General features: G+C 51.5%; 8 protein-coding genes and 1 non-coding gene across 9 annotated transcripts; 3 read left to right on the top strand and 6 right to left on the bottom strand.

Annotated features, from left to right (window-relative positions):
* Positions 1-99: 99 nt before the first annotated feature.
* P168DRAFT_289785 (uncharacterized protein) lies at positions 100-498 on the bottom strand (the record flags this gene model as incomplete). Its single annotated transcript, XM_024837077.1, has 1 exon — positions 100-498. The coding sequence occupies one exon, from the start codon at positions 496-498 to the stop codon at positions 100-102; it is 399 nt and encodes a 132-aa protein (XP_024693529.1).
* Positions 499-1,289: 791 nt separating this feature from the next.
* On the top strand, positions 1,290-1,979 carry P168DRAFT_317978 (uncharacterized protein; the record flags this gene model as incomplete). Its single annotated transcript, XM_024840157.1, has 1 exon — positions 1,290-1,979. One exon carries the CDS (start codon positions 1,290-1,292, stop codon positions 1,977-1,979), a length of 690 nt encoding a protein of 229 aa, XP_024693530.1.
* A 161-nt stretch (positions 1,980-2,140) lies between these two features.
* Positions 2,141-3,038, bottom strand: P168DRAFT_304047 (DUF2293 domain-containing protein; the record flags this gene model as incomplete). The annotated part of the gene is made up of 3 exons (XM_024838810.1): positions 2,141-2,638; positions 2,709-2,831; positions 2,922-3,038. 3 exons carry the CDS (start codon positions 3,036-3,038, stop codon positions 2,141-2,143), a joined length of 738 nt encoding a protein of 245 aa, XP_024693531.1.
* A 1,821-nt stretch (positions 3,039-4,859) lies between these two features.
* Positions 4,860-6,783, top strand: P168DRAFT_304048 (ubiquitin-protein ligase RMD5). Its single transcript, XM_024838811.1, has 4 exons — positions 4,860-5,163; positions 5,230-5,357; positions 5,415-6,182; positions 6,237-6,783. The coding sequence occupies exons 1-4, from the start codon at positions 5,043-5,045 to the stop codon at positions 6,453-6,455; spliced, it is 1,236 nt and encodes a 411-aa protein (XP_024693532.1). The 5' UTR covers positions 4,860-5,042; the 3' UTR covers positions 6,456-6,783.
* Positions 6,784-6,807: 24 nt separating this feature from the next.
* Positions 6,808-6,879, bottom strand: P168DRAFT_t92. The gene has a single exon. It is a non-coding gene; the product is annotated as a tRNA-Glu (tRNA).
* A 277-nt stretch (positions 6,880-7,156) lies between these two features.
* P168DRAFT_317981 (uncharacterized protein) lies at positions 7,157-8,481 on the top strand (the record flags this gene model as incomplete). Its single annotated transcript, XM_024840158.1, has 5 exons — positions 7,157-7,196; positions 7,248-7,458; positions 7,512-7,564; positions 7,615-8,237; positions 8,290-8,481. The coding sequence occupies 5 exons, from the start codon at positions 7,157-7,159 to the stop codon at positions 8,479-8,481; spliced, it is 1,119 nt and encodes a 372-aa protein (XP_024693533.1).
* Positions 8,482-8,669: 188 nt separating this feature from the next.
* Positions 8,670-9,629, bottom strand: P168DRAFT_213717 (uncharacterized protein; the record flags this gene model as incomplete). Its single annotated transcript, XM_024833070.1, has 1 exon — positions 8,670-9,629. A coding segment is annotated over one exon (960 nt), but the record flags the coding sequence as incomplete, so codon positions are not given.
* Positions 9,630-11,088: 1,459 nt separating this feature from the next.
* On the bottom strand, positions 11,089-12,431 carry pre8 (proteasome core particle subunit alpha 2; the record flags this gene model as incomplete). Its single annotated transcript, XM_024834289.1, has 5 exons — positions 11,089-11,455; positions 11,518-12,123; positions 12,214-12,264; positions 12,314-12,333; positions 12,388-12,431. 5 exons carry the CDS (start codon positions 12,429-12,431, stop codon positions 11,337-11,339), a joined length of 840 nt encoding a protein of 279 aa, XP_024693535.1. The 3' UTR covers positions 11,089-11,336.
* A 419-nt stretch (positions 12,432-12,850) lies between these two features.
* Positions 12,851-15,427, bottom strand: P168DRAFT_304052 (GMC family oxidoreductase; the record flags this gene model as incomplete). Its single annotated transcript, XM_024838812.1, has 10 exons — positions 12,851-13,047; positions 13,108-13,292; positions 13,351-13,476; positions 13,533-13,824; positions 13,873-13,933; positions 13,998-14,613; positions 14,669-14,712; positions 14,772-15,025; positions 15,084-15,237; positions 15,285-15,427. 10 exons carry the CDS (start codon positions 15,425-15,427, stop codon positions 12,916-12,918), a joined length of 2,007 nt encoding a protein of 668 aa, XP_024693536.1. The 3' UTR covers positions 12,851-12,915.
* Positions 15,428-16,490: the final 1,063 nt, after the last annotated feature.

Below are 16,490 nucleotides of genomic sequence, written 5' to 3' on the forward strand. Positions count from 1 at the left end.
CCATCTGCCTACAGAAAAAATGACTTACATCAATCTATCTTATCATCCTCTCAGATCATAACCATAACCCTCAAACAACCGACAAATCCGATATACCACTTACTTAAACAACCTCTCCCTCTTCATCAACAACGAGCCAACCAAGTCCACACCCCCCGCCACCAACGGAACGACAAACGCCCTTTGCATAGAAGCTGTGATAGCCCCGACAGCATCGTCCCTCAAATCCCCACTCAAGCTCTCAAACAGTGGACTCTGTGTCCCCGCCACCGCGCCATGGATCTCCGTCTCGCTGAACCCGCGTCCTGCCAACACGCCAGTCAAGTTCCGCACGGTCGTCGACTGGAACACCTGGCCGGCTATGACGAGACAGAGGACGGTGGCACCGATCTGGGCGACGTTCTGCAGGTTGATGGCGCTGAAGATGTCTGACGGGGGAACCTTGAGGCTGGCGACGGCGTAACCTAGCTGCATGGTGATGCCGGTGCCGATGGCCATTATGATCGTGAAACCGTAGATGTGTGCTGTCGGGGTCTCTGGTGAATCAGCAATGGTGGACCAAAGGCCAACCGTCTACAGTGGCCGATGCCGAGTTTGCCGTGCTGATCCTCCGCGTTGGCTCGTACGCCGCACAGTTTCTCCCGGCCCCTTCCCATACGGTGGACTGTATCGGCGGGGTCTCCCTCGCCGACATCAGCAACGCCTGCAGCGAGGTGGGGGACAGTCTCGCCCAAGCTTGCCTATCTATTGATTGGAAAGGGTCGTTGGTGCGCGTTCAGCACACCCTATTCCTCGCTCTCAAATTCTCGTGCGAGGGCCGAATCAACCGATTCTGGGAAGGCATTGCCTCGTCCAGTCGCGCGGCCCAAAAAGCGGGCATTCACGCCGACGCTCTTCTTCCCGGGGCAGATGGCGCGCAGAAATTGGAAAGCGAGATAGAGCGGAGGACACTCTGCAGTCTCTACGTCCTGGACAGCCATCTATCTCGACAGTTGGATCGGATCTCGTTTCTCCCCGATAATCTAGTGGCCGAGGCCCTTCCCCGGTTGCGTCTGGTGCCAGATATCTGCACCGACGCCAGCGCACCGGAGGTTTTCACCGAGCGCCTCATGCAAGTGTAGTTGGGTCAATTCTGGCGCAGCTTCGGACCACGACGCAATGTCGAGTACGACCCGATGCAGGGCGAACAACAATATGAGAGGTTCTGCGCCCAATATCTACCGACGGTACCCCCCGCATTTGGACTGGAGCCGGACACCTAGTGGGACGCACGTTTGTCCAAGCTACCGATGCAGCGACAGCTACTCCACATTGCCATCTTCGATTCCATCTGTTGGAACTTCCGTCCGCTACTGCTGCTCAAGCTCGCCCAGACCGCCCGCCTCGCACTTTACAAACAGGTGTTGTTGCAGTTGCAGAAGAGGCGGTTGGCCCTGGCAGCCCTCGCGGAGCTGAACGCTGTCACGACACTGCACGCCATGTTTGGCGGCTCCCACACGCGCTTTGCGGCCATAATCTTCAACACATTTGAGGCCATCGTGCTCCTTCTCGGTCTCTGCAGCCACGCGGACTTCCCCTTTGACCAAGGCGATTATAATAGCGTGATTCTGGGTGTAAAGGCTGGACGGTTGACGCGCGGCAAGGCACTCCAAGCGGCGGAGCAGGAACTCCGTCGATTGCAGATGCTCGCCGAGGTCAGCGAGATGGCTTCATCTGGAGCACGCGTGGTGACCCAGCTCTTCATCAAGGCCACACAAAACCATGCGTCCGAGCCGATGACACCGATAGGTTCCAGTGGAAGCTCGGATTGGCCGGACCCGTTGCTTAACCTGCTGGGGCTGGACGGCGACGACGTCAGACACTGGGCGTCCACAGAGCATGCAAATCCTGGTTTGTTGTCAGATTCAATTCCCACAATCTCGCAAATCGATTCGTATTCGGTATTGCAGGAGTCGCAGTCGGGCTTCGAGGCGCCCTGAGCCGTTGGTGATCGTTTGTAGCCTTCCGTGATATATGGTGTATAGACGGAAGTATTATTCTCCTTCTGCATTCGGTCTCGTGGTTTTCATTCGTCATTTCGATTCATCGTAACGTCATTCAACCTTTCGCCGACGCGGGCGTGGCCAAGTGCACACTCAAACTAGGACATTAGGCAGTCCTCATCAGATGATTGCATATCCAAATCAGGCGGTGTCGGGCTCCGAAGGTCCACCACATCCACTGACTCAACGGATTTCCTCTCCCACGTAGCCTTGATAGCTCGTACCGTGTCCCACACGGCCTTTCTGGCCTCAGTACGCCCCTCTCCGTCGTTGAGAAGGGCATCGTAGGGAGTGAGATTGTGTCGAATGTATGCCTCAACGGCGAGATTGGCCTTCTTCGCATCTGTTTTCATCGCCGTTCGTCCCACACGGCCGGAGCCCTTGAGGAACGCATGATCGAGAATCTTCTCCAGGGAATCTTCAGGCATGAGCGGGAATTGGGTGCGAAGGAGCTGGCGCGAGTGCGCTTGATCCCGCTCGTCGCGAACCTTGACAGCATTGGCGCGAGAATCCGCCGTCTCGGTCGCTGATTGAGAGACCGTTTCATAAATGTCGGACGGCACGCGGAGACCCAGCGACCATTTGCTGGATTTGTCCTGTGACCTGTTAGTGTCGATAATGCTGCGTGGCGGAAAGGTGTTCACAGCGCAGAACTGGTCGGCTTACATAGACTGCGTAGACCGTTTGCTTAGACTCTTTGGTCTTAACCCGGCAATTCCGAGTAATGTAGACGTCTCCTTTGGGTACGAAGACATATCCCTCTGGGATGGGCTCTTTTTTGAAACAGATCTGGCAGGTGCGTTAGTCCATCGGCTGCGGGAGCGGCATGTAAGAGCAACGATGTGGGCTCGTCGGGAGTGAGATATCTGCGCGACATACCTTTTCGAGCGGGTCGTCTGAAACCGGGGGCCAGGGGCGCGGCTTTGAGCGACGCTTTTTGCGACCAGCTGAGGAGTTGGAGGTCTTTCTCCGGGACGATTTGTTTGACGCGGCCATGGTGTGCTATGCCAGCGAACCAATGAGCCGGGTATCCTTGCTTGAAGAGGAAATATCTCTGCAGTGAGATTAATATGAGGTCTTTAGCAAATCAATTGCTATCAACGTCGGTCCACTGTACCGTGGAGGTGGTGAATCGTGGGCCGATATTGGAGAGGCTGATCGACACTAAGGACCCGATAACAACATGGATAGGAGGGATTGGGAGAAATCAATCCTGCTCATGATAGGAACGGTGTAGATGGCGGTTGATTGTATAGTATTAATAGAGGGAAATGGGAGAAGAATGAAAGAATAAAGGATGAAGAACTTCAACGTTGGTAATATTGTGTCCAAAGAACTGAGGAAGAGATCAAAGGACCGCTGATCATCCACTCGGAGGTATTTGTACCTGAGGCATGTTTCTACGGTAGACGCGTACCAAACAAGGTCTTATATGGAAAGTCAGGTCTTCTATCCGTAATAGCAGAAGCTGTATTGTATCTTGTCAAGGATATGCCTCTCATTTTTCAAGTTCATAGGATCACTGTCTACTTTGGATCACCTTTTCTGAAAGGATTACTCCAAGGTTATCTACTGTAGGGACGACTGCTGATGCCAAATGATAGCCATGTTATGGTGATGAAAAGCTTCAGTAAATAACAGTTTAGCCATGTCCAAAACCATCATTCCACATTGTAATGGAAAATAGATGATAGAGCCAGAATTCTATCAATCCATGAAAGCAACCCAAGCATCGTCAGTCCACTCGCGGATGGCACTAACGATGAGTACAGGGCACCAACTATCAGACTAATAAAGCATGAACATCATGAATTAGAGACGCTGGGCTGACAGTATATTTGGACTACGATTTATGTGATGTAACTATTCACAGCAGGATATACATCGAAAAACTCTTCTCCACAGGCCACCACAAGGATGACAACAGCAGTGAAAAGAAGATCAATAGTTTCTTTCCAGCATCTCAAGTTCAGTGAGAGCTGTGGCTGGCTCGTATAATATACAAGCCAGGGCAATTTATATTCAAAAATTCCCAACCGACCCGAAGGCCAATTGGAGTGGTCAAACTAGGTAGTTTTCAACTAGCAAAAACACGGTCTCGGATGTCTCCTCACTGACACGTGTAAAACCCTTGCACCAGGATGGGAAAAGAAAGGAAAAAAAATCTTAAAGGGGGGCGGGGGGTGCTCCCCTTTTATAGTGTCGCCAAGGCACCCGCATGGCGCTAGCGTAAGCGAGCCTGTAACCTCCGCGTTTCATTGGTTGATGTTTGCTCCCTAATTTGTAAGCCATATCTGGTGCCTGAGGTGTGAATCCCCGCCAAGGCTAGGTCTCGGGCCTACTCGACTGGTCCGTGTACGCCAGATTGGGGGGGGCGGTTTCAGAACTCGACCATACAGGGGGGTGTTTATACCATGTCACACGACAACTTGAATAACAAAAACAAATTCAATGCTTCAGAATCAAAATGCCTTTGGAAGAAGTAACGTGTCTCCTAACAAAGACACGAAATCAGAGCAGTAGTACATCAAGCCGATCAATTGATGCCTTGAGCTCCCAACTTGAGCCATATGCTTCTCTCCTTCCATGAAACATATTTGCCCACTGCACCCTCCAAGACATGGTGATTGTTTGCTCCAACCCTGCAGTCTTCACTCCTTCACTGGCTGGAGAACTGTGATACGGCTAGAGAGCTGTGATATGATGAGAGGGGTAACGGAGCCGGTCAATGTGGAACGGGACTGTTCGTCCACGTGACTTGCCTATGGCGTAATGGGCCGCCGGATGGATTTAGGCTCTCTCATCCACCCACCTGATTGATGATCCCGGGCACCGACCCTGTGGAGATAGTCTCTTATCGATTCTTCATATGTACTCTTTCTGGAGTTTTCACCTCCCATACTAGTGCCGATCGACCTGGAGTCCCCTTATGGCTATTTCCACTCCGCCTGACAAAGAGCGGTAACTTGGTCTCCGCTTTCAGACGTCCCGCTTGCCACCATGGACCTTGTTCAGAAGGAGCACGAGAGGCTTTCCAAAAGACTGAAAGCCAACCAAGGGACCAAGAATGTTCAATCCACCATAGATCTTCTTCAGTCTGCGCGGGATGCGATCGCAGCTGGTATGTTCTTCGAAGTCGTACGTCCATGTGGTTAGGATAGCTGGTTGATTTAATGTACTTTCCTAGATCCGAGCCAGGCGTCTATCACCCTGGCCAAGCTGCAGAATCCCGTCAAATCCTCGTTTGATTCAATCAACGATAGTCTTAAAGAGACCCATAGTGGTCTGAACAAGTACTCGAAATCGCTGGATAAGGTAGCAGGTCCCTTTGCTACGTATTGCCAGGTTCGGTCCTCAACTGACAGCTCCTAGCTTTTCAAAGACAGACCCCTCCCAAGTACCGAACATGACGTCCTATCATCCCACGAGAATCTCATCAACCGAGCCATCGCCATGCACCTTCTACGGGAAGGTCAATTTTCCGTCGCCTCCACGTTCCTCGCCGAGATGACAGAGAAGAAGACGGGGGTACCAGAGCCGGGGTCCGAAACGATTTCACCTGAGAATGCAGCGACGCTGCTCAATCCCGAAGAAGTGCCCTCAAACGAGGTCCGGAAACAGTTCGCCACCATGTACTACATCCTGCATGAGCTACAGGAGAACAGCAATTTGCTCCCCGCAATCCAGTGGTCAAGGGACAACAAGGAGATTCTACAAGCCCGAGGCAGTAACCTAGAATTCGAACTGTGCCGGCTGCAGTTCGTTTGGCTGTTCCATGGTGGGCAGATCCCACAGACCCCCGTTGCATCCGGGCGACAGGCAGCTCTGGAATACGCCCGGCGCGAGTTCCACGTCTTCTTGCCCCGCTACCTGCGAGAGGTCCAGCAGCTTATGGGGGCAATGGCGTTCTGTCCAAACCTCCAAGACTCGCCTTATCAAAACATCTTCAACAACCCGTCAGCGTGGGCTGATGTGGCTCAATCTTTCACGCGGGAGTTCTGCTCGTTGCTTGGACTTTCGGCAGACTCTCCCTTGTACATCGCTGCGACTGCTGGTGCAATCGCCCTTCCTACATTACTGAAGCTACAAACGATCATGAAGGCGAAGCGGACAGAGTGGACATCGCAAAATGAGCTACCGGTAGGCAAAGTACATCCTTATTACGTCGCTGCACGTCGCTAATTGCGGTAATAGGTCGAAATCCCTCTTCCACCCTCGTACTTATTCCACTCCATCTTTGTCTGCCCCGTCTCCAAAGAGCAGACCACAGACGAAAACCCTCCGATGATGATGCCCTGTGGGCATGTGATCGCAGAGGAGTCGCTCAAACGCTTATGCAAGGGGAGCCGATTCAAGTGTCCATACTGCCCCAGCGAAAGCCATCCCCGAGAAGCGCGGAAGGTATTCCTTTGAGCATGACATTGGGGGGAAGTGGCAACTGTTTGTCGCTGTTGGGCCCAGACTTTCAACACATATTGAGCATTTGATGGGAAACATTCGGGTTTGGGCGTTTAGGACTGGGCGTATTTTGGCGAAGGACTGGTCTCCGGATTATACGATTCTCAGTTCCAGTCTGTCATGACCTTATCTGTATTTTGCTTTAATGATTCTCGCCCCTTGGGAGAGGTGAATCAATGCAGATGTCGTGTACGACCTTCGTTTCATCTGGGGCAAAAATCAAAAAGAAATATAACGATCATACAAGTTGAGGATTGTATGTCCAAGAATAATTTCTAATAAGGAAGAAGAAAAAAACAAAATAATTTTCCGATGCGGGGAATCGAACCCCGAGCTGCCGTGTGAGAGACGGCGATGTTAACCATTACACCACATCGGATGTTGTTGAAGGACTTTAACTAAGCTGAACACATGTACGGCAGTTTTGATGGGACAGTCACGTGTATTGGCACCAACACGATGACTTGTAGCGTGCGCTTAATGTAATTGGGTCATCGATGTCTATTGTTGCCAACCTACATATCGCTTCTTACATTGCTTCGTGATGGAAGACGGACGCAATCCCTGATGGCCCTGAACACGAGAGACAAGGAGCTCTCAGCACGAGTTCTTGTTATTTTACCTATTATAAACATCGGATTCCTCCACAATCAACAATGAACGGACCAGATTATCTCGGTCTCCCCAGCCAGGAGCGTAAGTCTACAATGGTTCCCTATCACCAACACGCATGCTCATAATGGACAGAACGCGTATTCTCCTTCCCGGCGTCACAGTCTCTGCACGCGTCGGGCGCGTCTGCCACTGCTAAAATCTCCACCGGTCTTGCTCAACTGGACAAGGCTTTGACTCCGCCGGGCCCGGAGCCTATGCCGGAATCTACGGCGTCTAAGGGACTTCCCAGTGGACATGTTGCGGAAATCTTTGGGCCTCCGGGTGCTGGGAAGACGTCACTGGCGTGAGTTTGCCTGCCACCTCATGCGTAGCGAGACTCTAACCCGGTCGATGTAGACTGAATATCGCAGCGAATGTACTCCGTGATGAAGAAAGGGTAGTCTGGATAGGTAAGTATTTGTGTTTTTCTTTGAAAGAAAGCTATTCTAACTACTCGTAGATGCTGGCTCCCCGCTCCCCCGAAAACGGCTCCGCGAGATGCTCTCCGGGGCCAAAGAAGGGCCTCCATCCAAGAGCCCAGAAGAACTCATGCACAATCTAACCTACTTTCGCGCTCGCTCCCTTCCCCATCTCCTGGCACTTCTAACTCACCCGCCGCATGGATTTCCACCAAAGGATACCAAGCTCTTAGTCATCGACTCGGTGTCGGAGCCATTCCCAGCCTACTTCCCGAACCCAACTGAGCTGAGGACCCGCCTCGCGGAGGCCAAAGTTACAGACAATGCACAGATCCAGTGGCTCATGAACCGCAAGTGGAATGTCACGAGCGAGCTAGCCAATTACCTTGTCAAGCTGGCCACCACGCACCGTCTTGTCGCGCTCGTAGTCGATCAGACCCACACAAGGATCAAAGGCCAACCGCGCCCGATGCTGTGTCCTGTTCTTGCTGGTGGGACTTGGGAGAACGGCGTGTATACTCGGATTGTGGTGTACCGTGATTTTCCTGCGGGCGACAGCGAGGAAGTGGCTGGGAGGATCCGGTTTGCGGAGGTGATGAAGAGAGGTGGGAAGGCTTTGTCGGTGAGGGTGGAGGAGAATATTGTCCCGTTTGTGGTTGAAACGGTACGTATTTGCGGTTTTAGAGTGGGCTGGACGATTTGCTGATTTTGCTTAGGATGGGCTGCGAGGGGTCGAACAAAATGTTCCTTCTCATGACGCGGTGCAGGTGCAGGAATCTGCTGGCGCGTTGTCGACTAGCCAGCGGAAACGGAAGGTTGATGAGGTCGCGGATAGTCAAGATGAGGACTCCGATGAGGAGTTTGGATGGGTCGAAGGTGATGATCCCGGCTTGCTGGGGAAAGACTAATCCACCACAAGGCCCGGCCCGACAAAAAGAAGAAAACTATACATGGTTGCGAAGACTCCATCGCTCATGTAATACACATCCTCTTCAGCCGGCCTTGCATGTCAAGGTGAAATTACAAGAACGGAAGGAGCGATTAAGATTTCGTGAACAGGAGGAAGGAGCAACGAAGACTATAAAATACAGTTGTCATGATGCCGCCGCTCCACCCAAGCCGAAAACTCCTTGGTCACGAAAATATTACCCTCCGACAACATAATCCCTTGTCTTCTGTCATCAACATTCGGATCACTCGACATAGCTGATGACGCTGTGGCTGTTACGCCCGGCTGCTCATCGATACGATCCAACGACGAGAGCTGCATGGCGTACCCCAGCGACCCATTCCTGCTACACCCATGGTTAATGACATCGACCAGCTTTCCCAGCACAGCAAACTCAAGCTTCAGCTTGATGCTATAGAACATCCCCTGAAGGGTGGACTGGATAGCAAAATAATTCGCAAACTGGACGCTCACTAGGATCAAATCCATGACGAGCATCGCGGCATTGATACCAACAAGATAGTACATGATCCTCCGGTCCTGGCGATCAGGCCTCAGCCGCAACAGCTTAATAGCCTCCCAAATATACAGCGCAGAGATGATAAACTCCTGCACCGTGAACCCCACGATCTGGATCTTGTCCATGACGTTAAAAGCGCGTATAAACTTGGAAGTCTCAGTGAAGGTACCCACCCACGAAACCACAATATCCGGGACGTGTAGCAGGAAGAAATTCACGGCAATCATGTACAGCACCAGGCGCAGCACGACCTTGTCGCGCAGCACAAGATGCAACCGCGAGTACAACACCATCGACTGACCCGTCACCATGAACACCCATCCGACGCACACGATAGCCGTGCACACGGCAACATTGACCTTCGTGAAGAATTGGATCAGGAACCCCAGCGAGAACGGCACCACCCCCAGACAGTTCGTCAGAACCAGGCTCCAGAAATACAGCCCCTTCCGCCGTCGGAAAGTCGACAGCACTAGCACCATCAGCTCGATCGCGTTCCACCACGTTACTGTGATGAAGAAGACGTGGAGCATTTTTAAAAGGTCGTGGGAGTATTTCAGCCCCCCCGTGATACCATCCAGTTGATCGTTTTTGAGTACCGCGCCGGTGAGAGGGTCGTGGATGACACCGGAGGCGGAATCGCCCATCCTAGATATTGGAAAGTGTATACCGATGTCTGTTTGATGGTAAGTAGGAGGGATATAAAAGCACAACCAATAAACGACAATCCAAGCGATCCCATCTATGGGCGGGACACTCACGAACTCAGCATCAAAAAACCACCACAACCCCCTCCGTCCGTCTGTCCGTCCACAATATAAATCGTGCCCACACTGTCCTAATCCAATATAATGTAATATCCACTAAATTGCCACCACCCCGGCGGTATCCTCCTCAAACTCTAGCCCGATGAACCGGTGGTCCATGCCCGATGGTTTGATACACTTTGTTGGGTAAGTGAATGAAACGCAAAGAATGGGGGTTCAGGTTCCAAAACAATAAAAGAATCCAAAATAAAAAAGGGACCGATCCAGATCCAGGCATAATAATCTGGTCAAGAACGTGACTCAGATATAGGCACCAACGGATGGATCGACATTGGTATATATAGTCTAATGAGTATTGACGCTAGTTCCAAGATATGGAAGAGGAATAGGAGATAACCAGCAATGAACAAGGTGTAAAAAAAAAAGAAAAGAGCAGTATTAGGCATCGAATTGAGATTATTATTTGTCTATCCATACGACGGTATAAAGCCACCGGGGATCTCCCATTCGCAGATATAAGAAACCCAACTCATCTCTATGTATGTAGCCAGCCACAACAAGCTCACCTATACCAGGGAAGTGAATAATACTATCAGCATATCTCAAAAACACCAATACACCCCGTACAGCAAGAAGAAAACAAATATAAATCAACAGTGCAAGAGCAGATCAAATTATCAAAAAAAACGACGCGTCCAAACCAACAAAGAAACATCGCAATAGCTGAATACCACCCCATCCAAGTAAACAAAGAACCCAGTTGAACCTAACTCCTGGACTTTCTCTCCAGCCCTCCCTCCATTGGCTGGAACCACCCATGGCTTGAGCTCTGGTAAACCCCTACTCCGTAGCTGGGACGGGCTCTTCGATCTGGTCTCCGTTGTCGGGATCCATGGTTAGTTGTGATTGGGTTTGTGTGGGATTTAGGTTTGGAGTTTGTTGGTTTTTAGTGTTTTCTTCGAGGGTGTTTGGGATATACTGCAGGGTACCTGGGTAGGTAGGTAGGTGGGTGGTATGAGGGTAGATACAGCTGAATATGATCCCCTGATGGTGTGGATTGGGATATTGGTGGCGGCGTGATGGCGCGCTTGAATCTGGTATTGTCGAAGATATACATATGCGCTCGTGCTGCTACTATCTCGTGAGGGAATTGGTAATTTGGCTTTTTACACGTCCAGAATCCAACAGCAAGGACACGCAAATGCCTGACCATAGGTCAACCAGGGCAGAATATGGCTGGCTGTCTACGACAACATCCCATCTACGCCATCCAGTCAATAACCTGTCAATCGTTTCATTCCGTATAATCTCTGAAATATCTGTATTACGGGCGAGACCTCCGATCAAGCCCTCACCAGTCATCATGTCAGAACCTGTCGTTTCACCCGAGACCACCCGGACCCCAGGTGACGGTCTCAACAGACAATCCAAACGCTCTGCGGACTCTGCTAGAGTAGAGTGCTAGCATCTGGCCTTGCCTTTTAGATTCCATCGCATGTAGTCACCTTCCAACACAACCACCACCCCTCATAGGTTGGTCAGGTAATCTTCAATCTCGGCCTTGGTCAGGCTCCTGAAGCGGGGGCCTTGGGAGTCCTCGACGCCCTGGTAGCCTCGCAGATGGTCGGCCGGGGGCCCAACGATACCTAAAAACATCACGTCAGTCACTTGTCCAGGTCTCCCACAACAGCAGAAATCAATAACCCACCAATCTCTATCGTATCGCCGTTCATCTCTCCCTCGATCGTCTCCTTGAGCGTCAACAACGCAATGATGATCGCGTCCTCAAGCTCCAGACCCTCCGTGTACCGCTTCTCCAGGAACGTCTTGGCGCTCGTCGCGTGTCTGCCAATGGCCGTCGCCTTCCACGGGTAATAACTACCGCTAGGGTCAACCTGGTAGAGACTCGGGCCGCCCTTGAGGATACCACCCGTCTTTCCGGTCGCTTTCTTAGGCTCGCCCTCCACGTCTTCCTCGGCCGCCGCCGCCGCCTCAGGCTCGACGCCCTCGTCCCACCCCGCGATCAACAAGCTGACACCGTACGGCCGCACACCACCGGACTGGGTGGCCTCCTGCACCACGCGCGCGACGTCCTGCACCAGAATGCGTGTCGGCGGGTATTCGTTGTAGATGCGCTTGTAGTTGGTGTGCGAGACCTTGCGAGCCTTGTCGACGAGCACACGGTAGTCGGGGCCCATGCCGGCGTAGACCATGCCGATGTCCGGGGTGATGTTGGAGATCTTGGTGAGGGAGGGAGGGTCGATCAGGTGGGACGAGGATTTCTTTTCTGTGGCGAGAACGATGCCGTTTGTTGCTTTGGGGTGTTAGATTTAGATTCTTCCTTCTAATTTCATGGGTTCATTGGGCATGAATGGTGATGGTGGATAGGATACGGATGACATACCTTTAATACCAAGGGCTGTGATACCCTGGTTCACTGCGTTGAGGGCATACTCTGCATGGCGATTAGTAAAGCACATGACACCCAGAAGCAACAGTCATACCAATCTGAACCAGCTTCCCACTATTGACAAGATCAGCGATGAATCGGTGGATATACCAGAGAGCTCCTTCTTACCTGGGGGAGAAGGTGGTGAGGGAGAACGAATAACGGTCGGCCATGGAGAAGACTGGTCCCCCACAAGCTTGGAGGAAAGAAGAGGGAAATAAAGGAGGAGGATAGAGAGTGAAATGAGGCGATCACAGTATGACGATGGAGGAATTGAGATGGGAATATCGGAGGTGACGCTGTTGGGACTGCTGTCGTCGGGGTGTTAAGCAGGCGGCAGGATGTTGACGCACTTCCGGTTTCCTCTGACTAAGAGGGGGCGCGCTAGCCGCTTTGGGTAATGACCTTGGGCACCTTTGTTGCCTGAGGAAGACACTCTACTCTACACATTTGAAAGACGTCAACGTGTAGAGATAACAACTGGTTATATTATACTGATATTACAACCCATGAACCAGCTTGTTCGGCACTCTGTGGACCATGATCTTGATTGTTCGAGAAATAATAAAAATTATGGAGAACATTCTGGTGACACGATAACGCGCAGAATAAAGGCAACCCTATCCACATGGCCTCAACAACCAACTACAATTAATCCTAGAGCCGCGCAAGACCAACAAATTCACCCGGAGCATGGTATGGCGGAACCTTCATGTCCAAAGCAGCCCCAGAATAACCCAGATCTTCCGCCACCAGCATCGCGCATTTCTCCCCGATCAGCAGAGCCGTCTGAAACCACCAGCTCGTCAGCCAATGCCAGTCATGGAAAAAGAGTAAGACGGTACGTACGCTGAAAGTATTGCATCCCACATTGTCTGGGCATATAGACAGGTCGCAGACCTTGAGGCCCTCGACTCCGTACACGTTCAGGCGTTCGTCGAGAACGCCGCCGTGTGGGGCGATGGAGCTCCCTTCGCGGGGTGCCATGCTACATGTTCCGAGAGAGTGCCATGTTGTTTCGACGTGGCGTTGAACTTGAAGATGAATGGTTAGAATGTATCCGAGTCGTGCCACTGGGTTTGAGGGACTTACCCCATTTCTCAATGTGTTCAATGTCTTGCTTGCTGTATTGCAGGGATTCTCTGGCCTCGTGCTTGTTAGAGTTGAGGTACGTTTCAGCTGGTGCTTTTCCTGGCTCCAGTTGGTTGGACCACGATCCTTATATTAAATTAGTATTCAATCCTGTCACGAAGGGTCGGTGCGACAGATCTTACCGTGTTGGATCCCTGCAGAGATGTGGTTCGGACCCGCGTAAGCATTGGTGGTCGCCAAATCCATGTCGCGTGCGCGTGCTGGCGAGTCGAAAGAAAAGTGAGGGTGCATTCCCGTCACCTCGCCGGCATAAGCATTCATGCGTCTCGCGGTCTCGCGGGATTTGATATATCCCCAAACCATGGGCGCCATGTCGCGCTTGTCGTTCATGAAGCCAGCGTCAAAATCGGGAGCATCATATGGATTTGGAGAGGTGACGTGGGTGAAGCCGCGAGAGAAGGGATATTCCTGCGTCTGTTAGACATCAAGCACATTAAGGAGGGATAAAGGACGGTGTCATACCAGGAAATGGAACATGGTGAAAAACTTCCCGGGGGGCATGAGCATGTGGTCGCCGAACCATCTGTTTATCTGTTAGAGGCGAATGCGCAGTGGATGTGGTTAGTGATAGGTAAGTATGTACTCACCCAGCAATAACAGAGTAGTGCATGACGGGCTTGTCCGGCTTGTTCTTAAAATAACTCTCCCAGCCCTTCACAAACTCAGGCGTAGGCCACTTCTTCATCTCTTGCAGCTCCTGCGGTTCCGGCCGAATCTTCACGCCGGCGTCAATTCCGTTGGTAGCCAACGGGCCAGTACCCTTGAGGTTCCACTCATCGAAGACCTTCTTCTGCACCTCAGGATCTCCGCGAACAAAGTCATCAAACGACTCTACGTCTGGCTTAGCTCGGAAGACCGAAAATGTCAGGTAGTGGTCTTGGAAGTTGCGCCCCACTCCAGGCAGGTTGACCAAGGGCTTGATGCCCACGCGGCGAAGCTTTTCGGGGTCGCCAATGCCAGAGCGCTGCAGGATCAGAGGCGAGCTGAGAGTGCCACCGCTGATGATGATCTGCTTGCGAGCGCGGAAGATCCTGCGAGGTGGATCCTGGCCATCGAGAGGCTTCGTGGGAATTGTCGCCACACCCACTGCTCGGCCGTTCTCGATAATCACCTTGTCCACTTTGGTGTTGCATTTGAGATGCAGGTTAGAATATTTCGACCGAGTGCTGTGGACGTAAGCATGGGCCGCATCGCTGCGTCTTCCTGTTGTGGTTGTTAGATGGTATGCGTTTCAATCGATGATGGTGGAGGTGGTTACCCGTGTCACGATTGATCCATTTCAACCAATGCTCCCCTCCATGACTTTACAGAGGATGTCGAAATTAGTACAGATTTGTGAAGATGACGAGGAGTGACCTTACGCTGTCTTCAAATCTTGCAGATCATCCGTGGTGGGAATGCCCTGGGACTCGGTAGCCCGAAGAAAGTCCTGCGTGATAGGATACGTATAATTCCCGAAAGACACCTTGATAGGCCCCTCAAACCCATGCAAGTCACGGTTGTTAGACGCGCGCTGGTACGTCTCATGCTTCCTCATCAGCGGCAGCAACTCTTCGGTTTTCCAGCCTTTGGCCTGGAAGTCGTCGTAGTCCGAGGCCGAAGCTCTGGTGTACATCTAATACAATACCAATTTAGTATAACTAATGGGTTAAGAAGAGGACGTGGTAGCATACCATAAAGTTGACGGAACTTCCACCTCCAAGGATGTTGGCACATGGAACGATAGCCCGACGCCCATCGAGGTGTTCTGACGGGCGAGAGTGATAGAATGAAGCTGTTTTGGAGTCGAGCTTCATATTACGGGGGTATATCCCCGGACGGTAGACCCTGAAGATAGTGAGCAAACGCAACACAGTGGGGTGAGATCATCCTACCATTGATTGTTAAGGTTATCCTCACCAGCCTCGATCAACAGGACGGAAAGGCTGTGATCGAGGTTGGCGAGACGGCCTGCTGGAACACATCCAGAGCTACCACCACCGCAGATGATGATGTCAACCTCATCTGGAATTGTCATTGTGACTCAAATTCTTAAACCATGTACTTTGATGACATGTGAGATGGGACGATCACAATCGGATTTCCAGGCATCCACGGGGGGATTTATATGCCTGCGGACATCCTACCCCACAATGATGTCGGCTACAAGGAAGTCAAATATCACCAAGAATCACTTGAATTAGGTTTCAAACATGGGGTAGAATCCCCGCATGCGGGCGAAGCCACTGTGTCTCGCGTACCGGATAGCAGATAAATCCATCCGCAAGGTGCTGAAGGCTAGAACGATGGACAGAAAGATCACAGCACAGACCTTGGGAACTTCTCCGCTCTCCCCCGCATGTGGGGGTGTTTGAATCAGCAATGACGCTGTATGGTCTGTTTGATACAGGGGCGATGTGCAATGTTATTCCTCCGTGAGCGTGCGTCTGAGTGCTCGTAAGCAAAGCTCAAGTCGGAATGGGTAGGCTGATAAAACTAGGTCGAATCAGTGAGCCTCGCTTGATCAATGGTGATTGATATTGATGAACAGGAGAGTCCGGGAATGTAGTAGAGCACTGACACATTGAGTAAGTATGGTTCCTCTCACTATACGACCCCATTACTGATCATAGCATGGCAAATGCACCATCATAGCCATGGCGCCGCTAACGCGGATCAGCGTTGGCTGTCACTCTTGCGGGGAAACCAGCTAGGGTGCGAATCCCCGCATAATCTCTGTATAGCAGTTAGAAGGATTTCAGGGCTTAGATGCTCATTGATTAAAAGAGTAAGGTAGCCGTCCAACGCAGTCTCCGAGTGGGGTTACTCCACCATGATCTTCCTCCAGTCATTGTGGGTAATTGCAGATGCCCCCGTTGGGATATATTTTGGATAGTGGGGATAACAGACAGCGGGAACCAATTTAGTTTCCGATAACTATTTCAGCGCTTTCAGCGCAGGAATAGATAGTCTGGCAACTACCAGAGAGCTCCATTGCGTGGTTAGATTCCGAGGGCATGTTATGATCCCTGACAATACTCACCAAGTTTCGTTGATTGGGACAGCATATATCCACCCTTCTAAGATTGCATGATTCATGA

The sequence above is a fragment of the Aspergillus campestris genome, assembly GCF_002847485.1.
Source record: "Aspergillus campestris IBT 28561 chromosome Unknown P168scaffold_5, whole genome shotgun sequence".
NCBI classification, from domain to species: domain Eukaryota; kingdom Fungi; phylum Ascomycota; class Eurotiomycetes; order Eurotiales; family Aspergillaceae; genus Aspergillus; species Aspergillus campestris.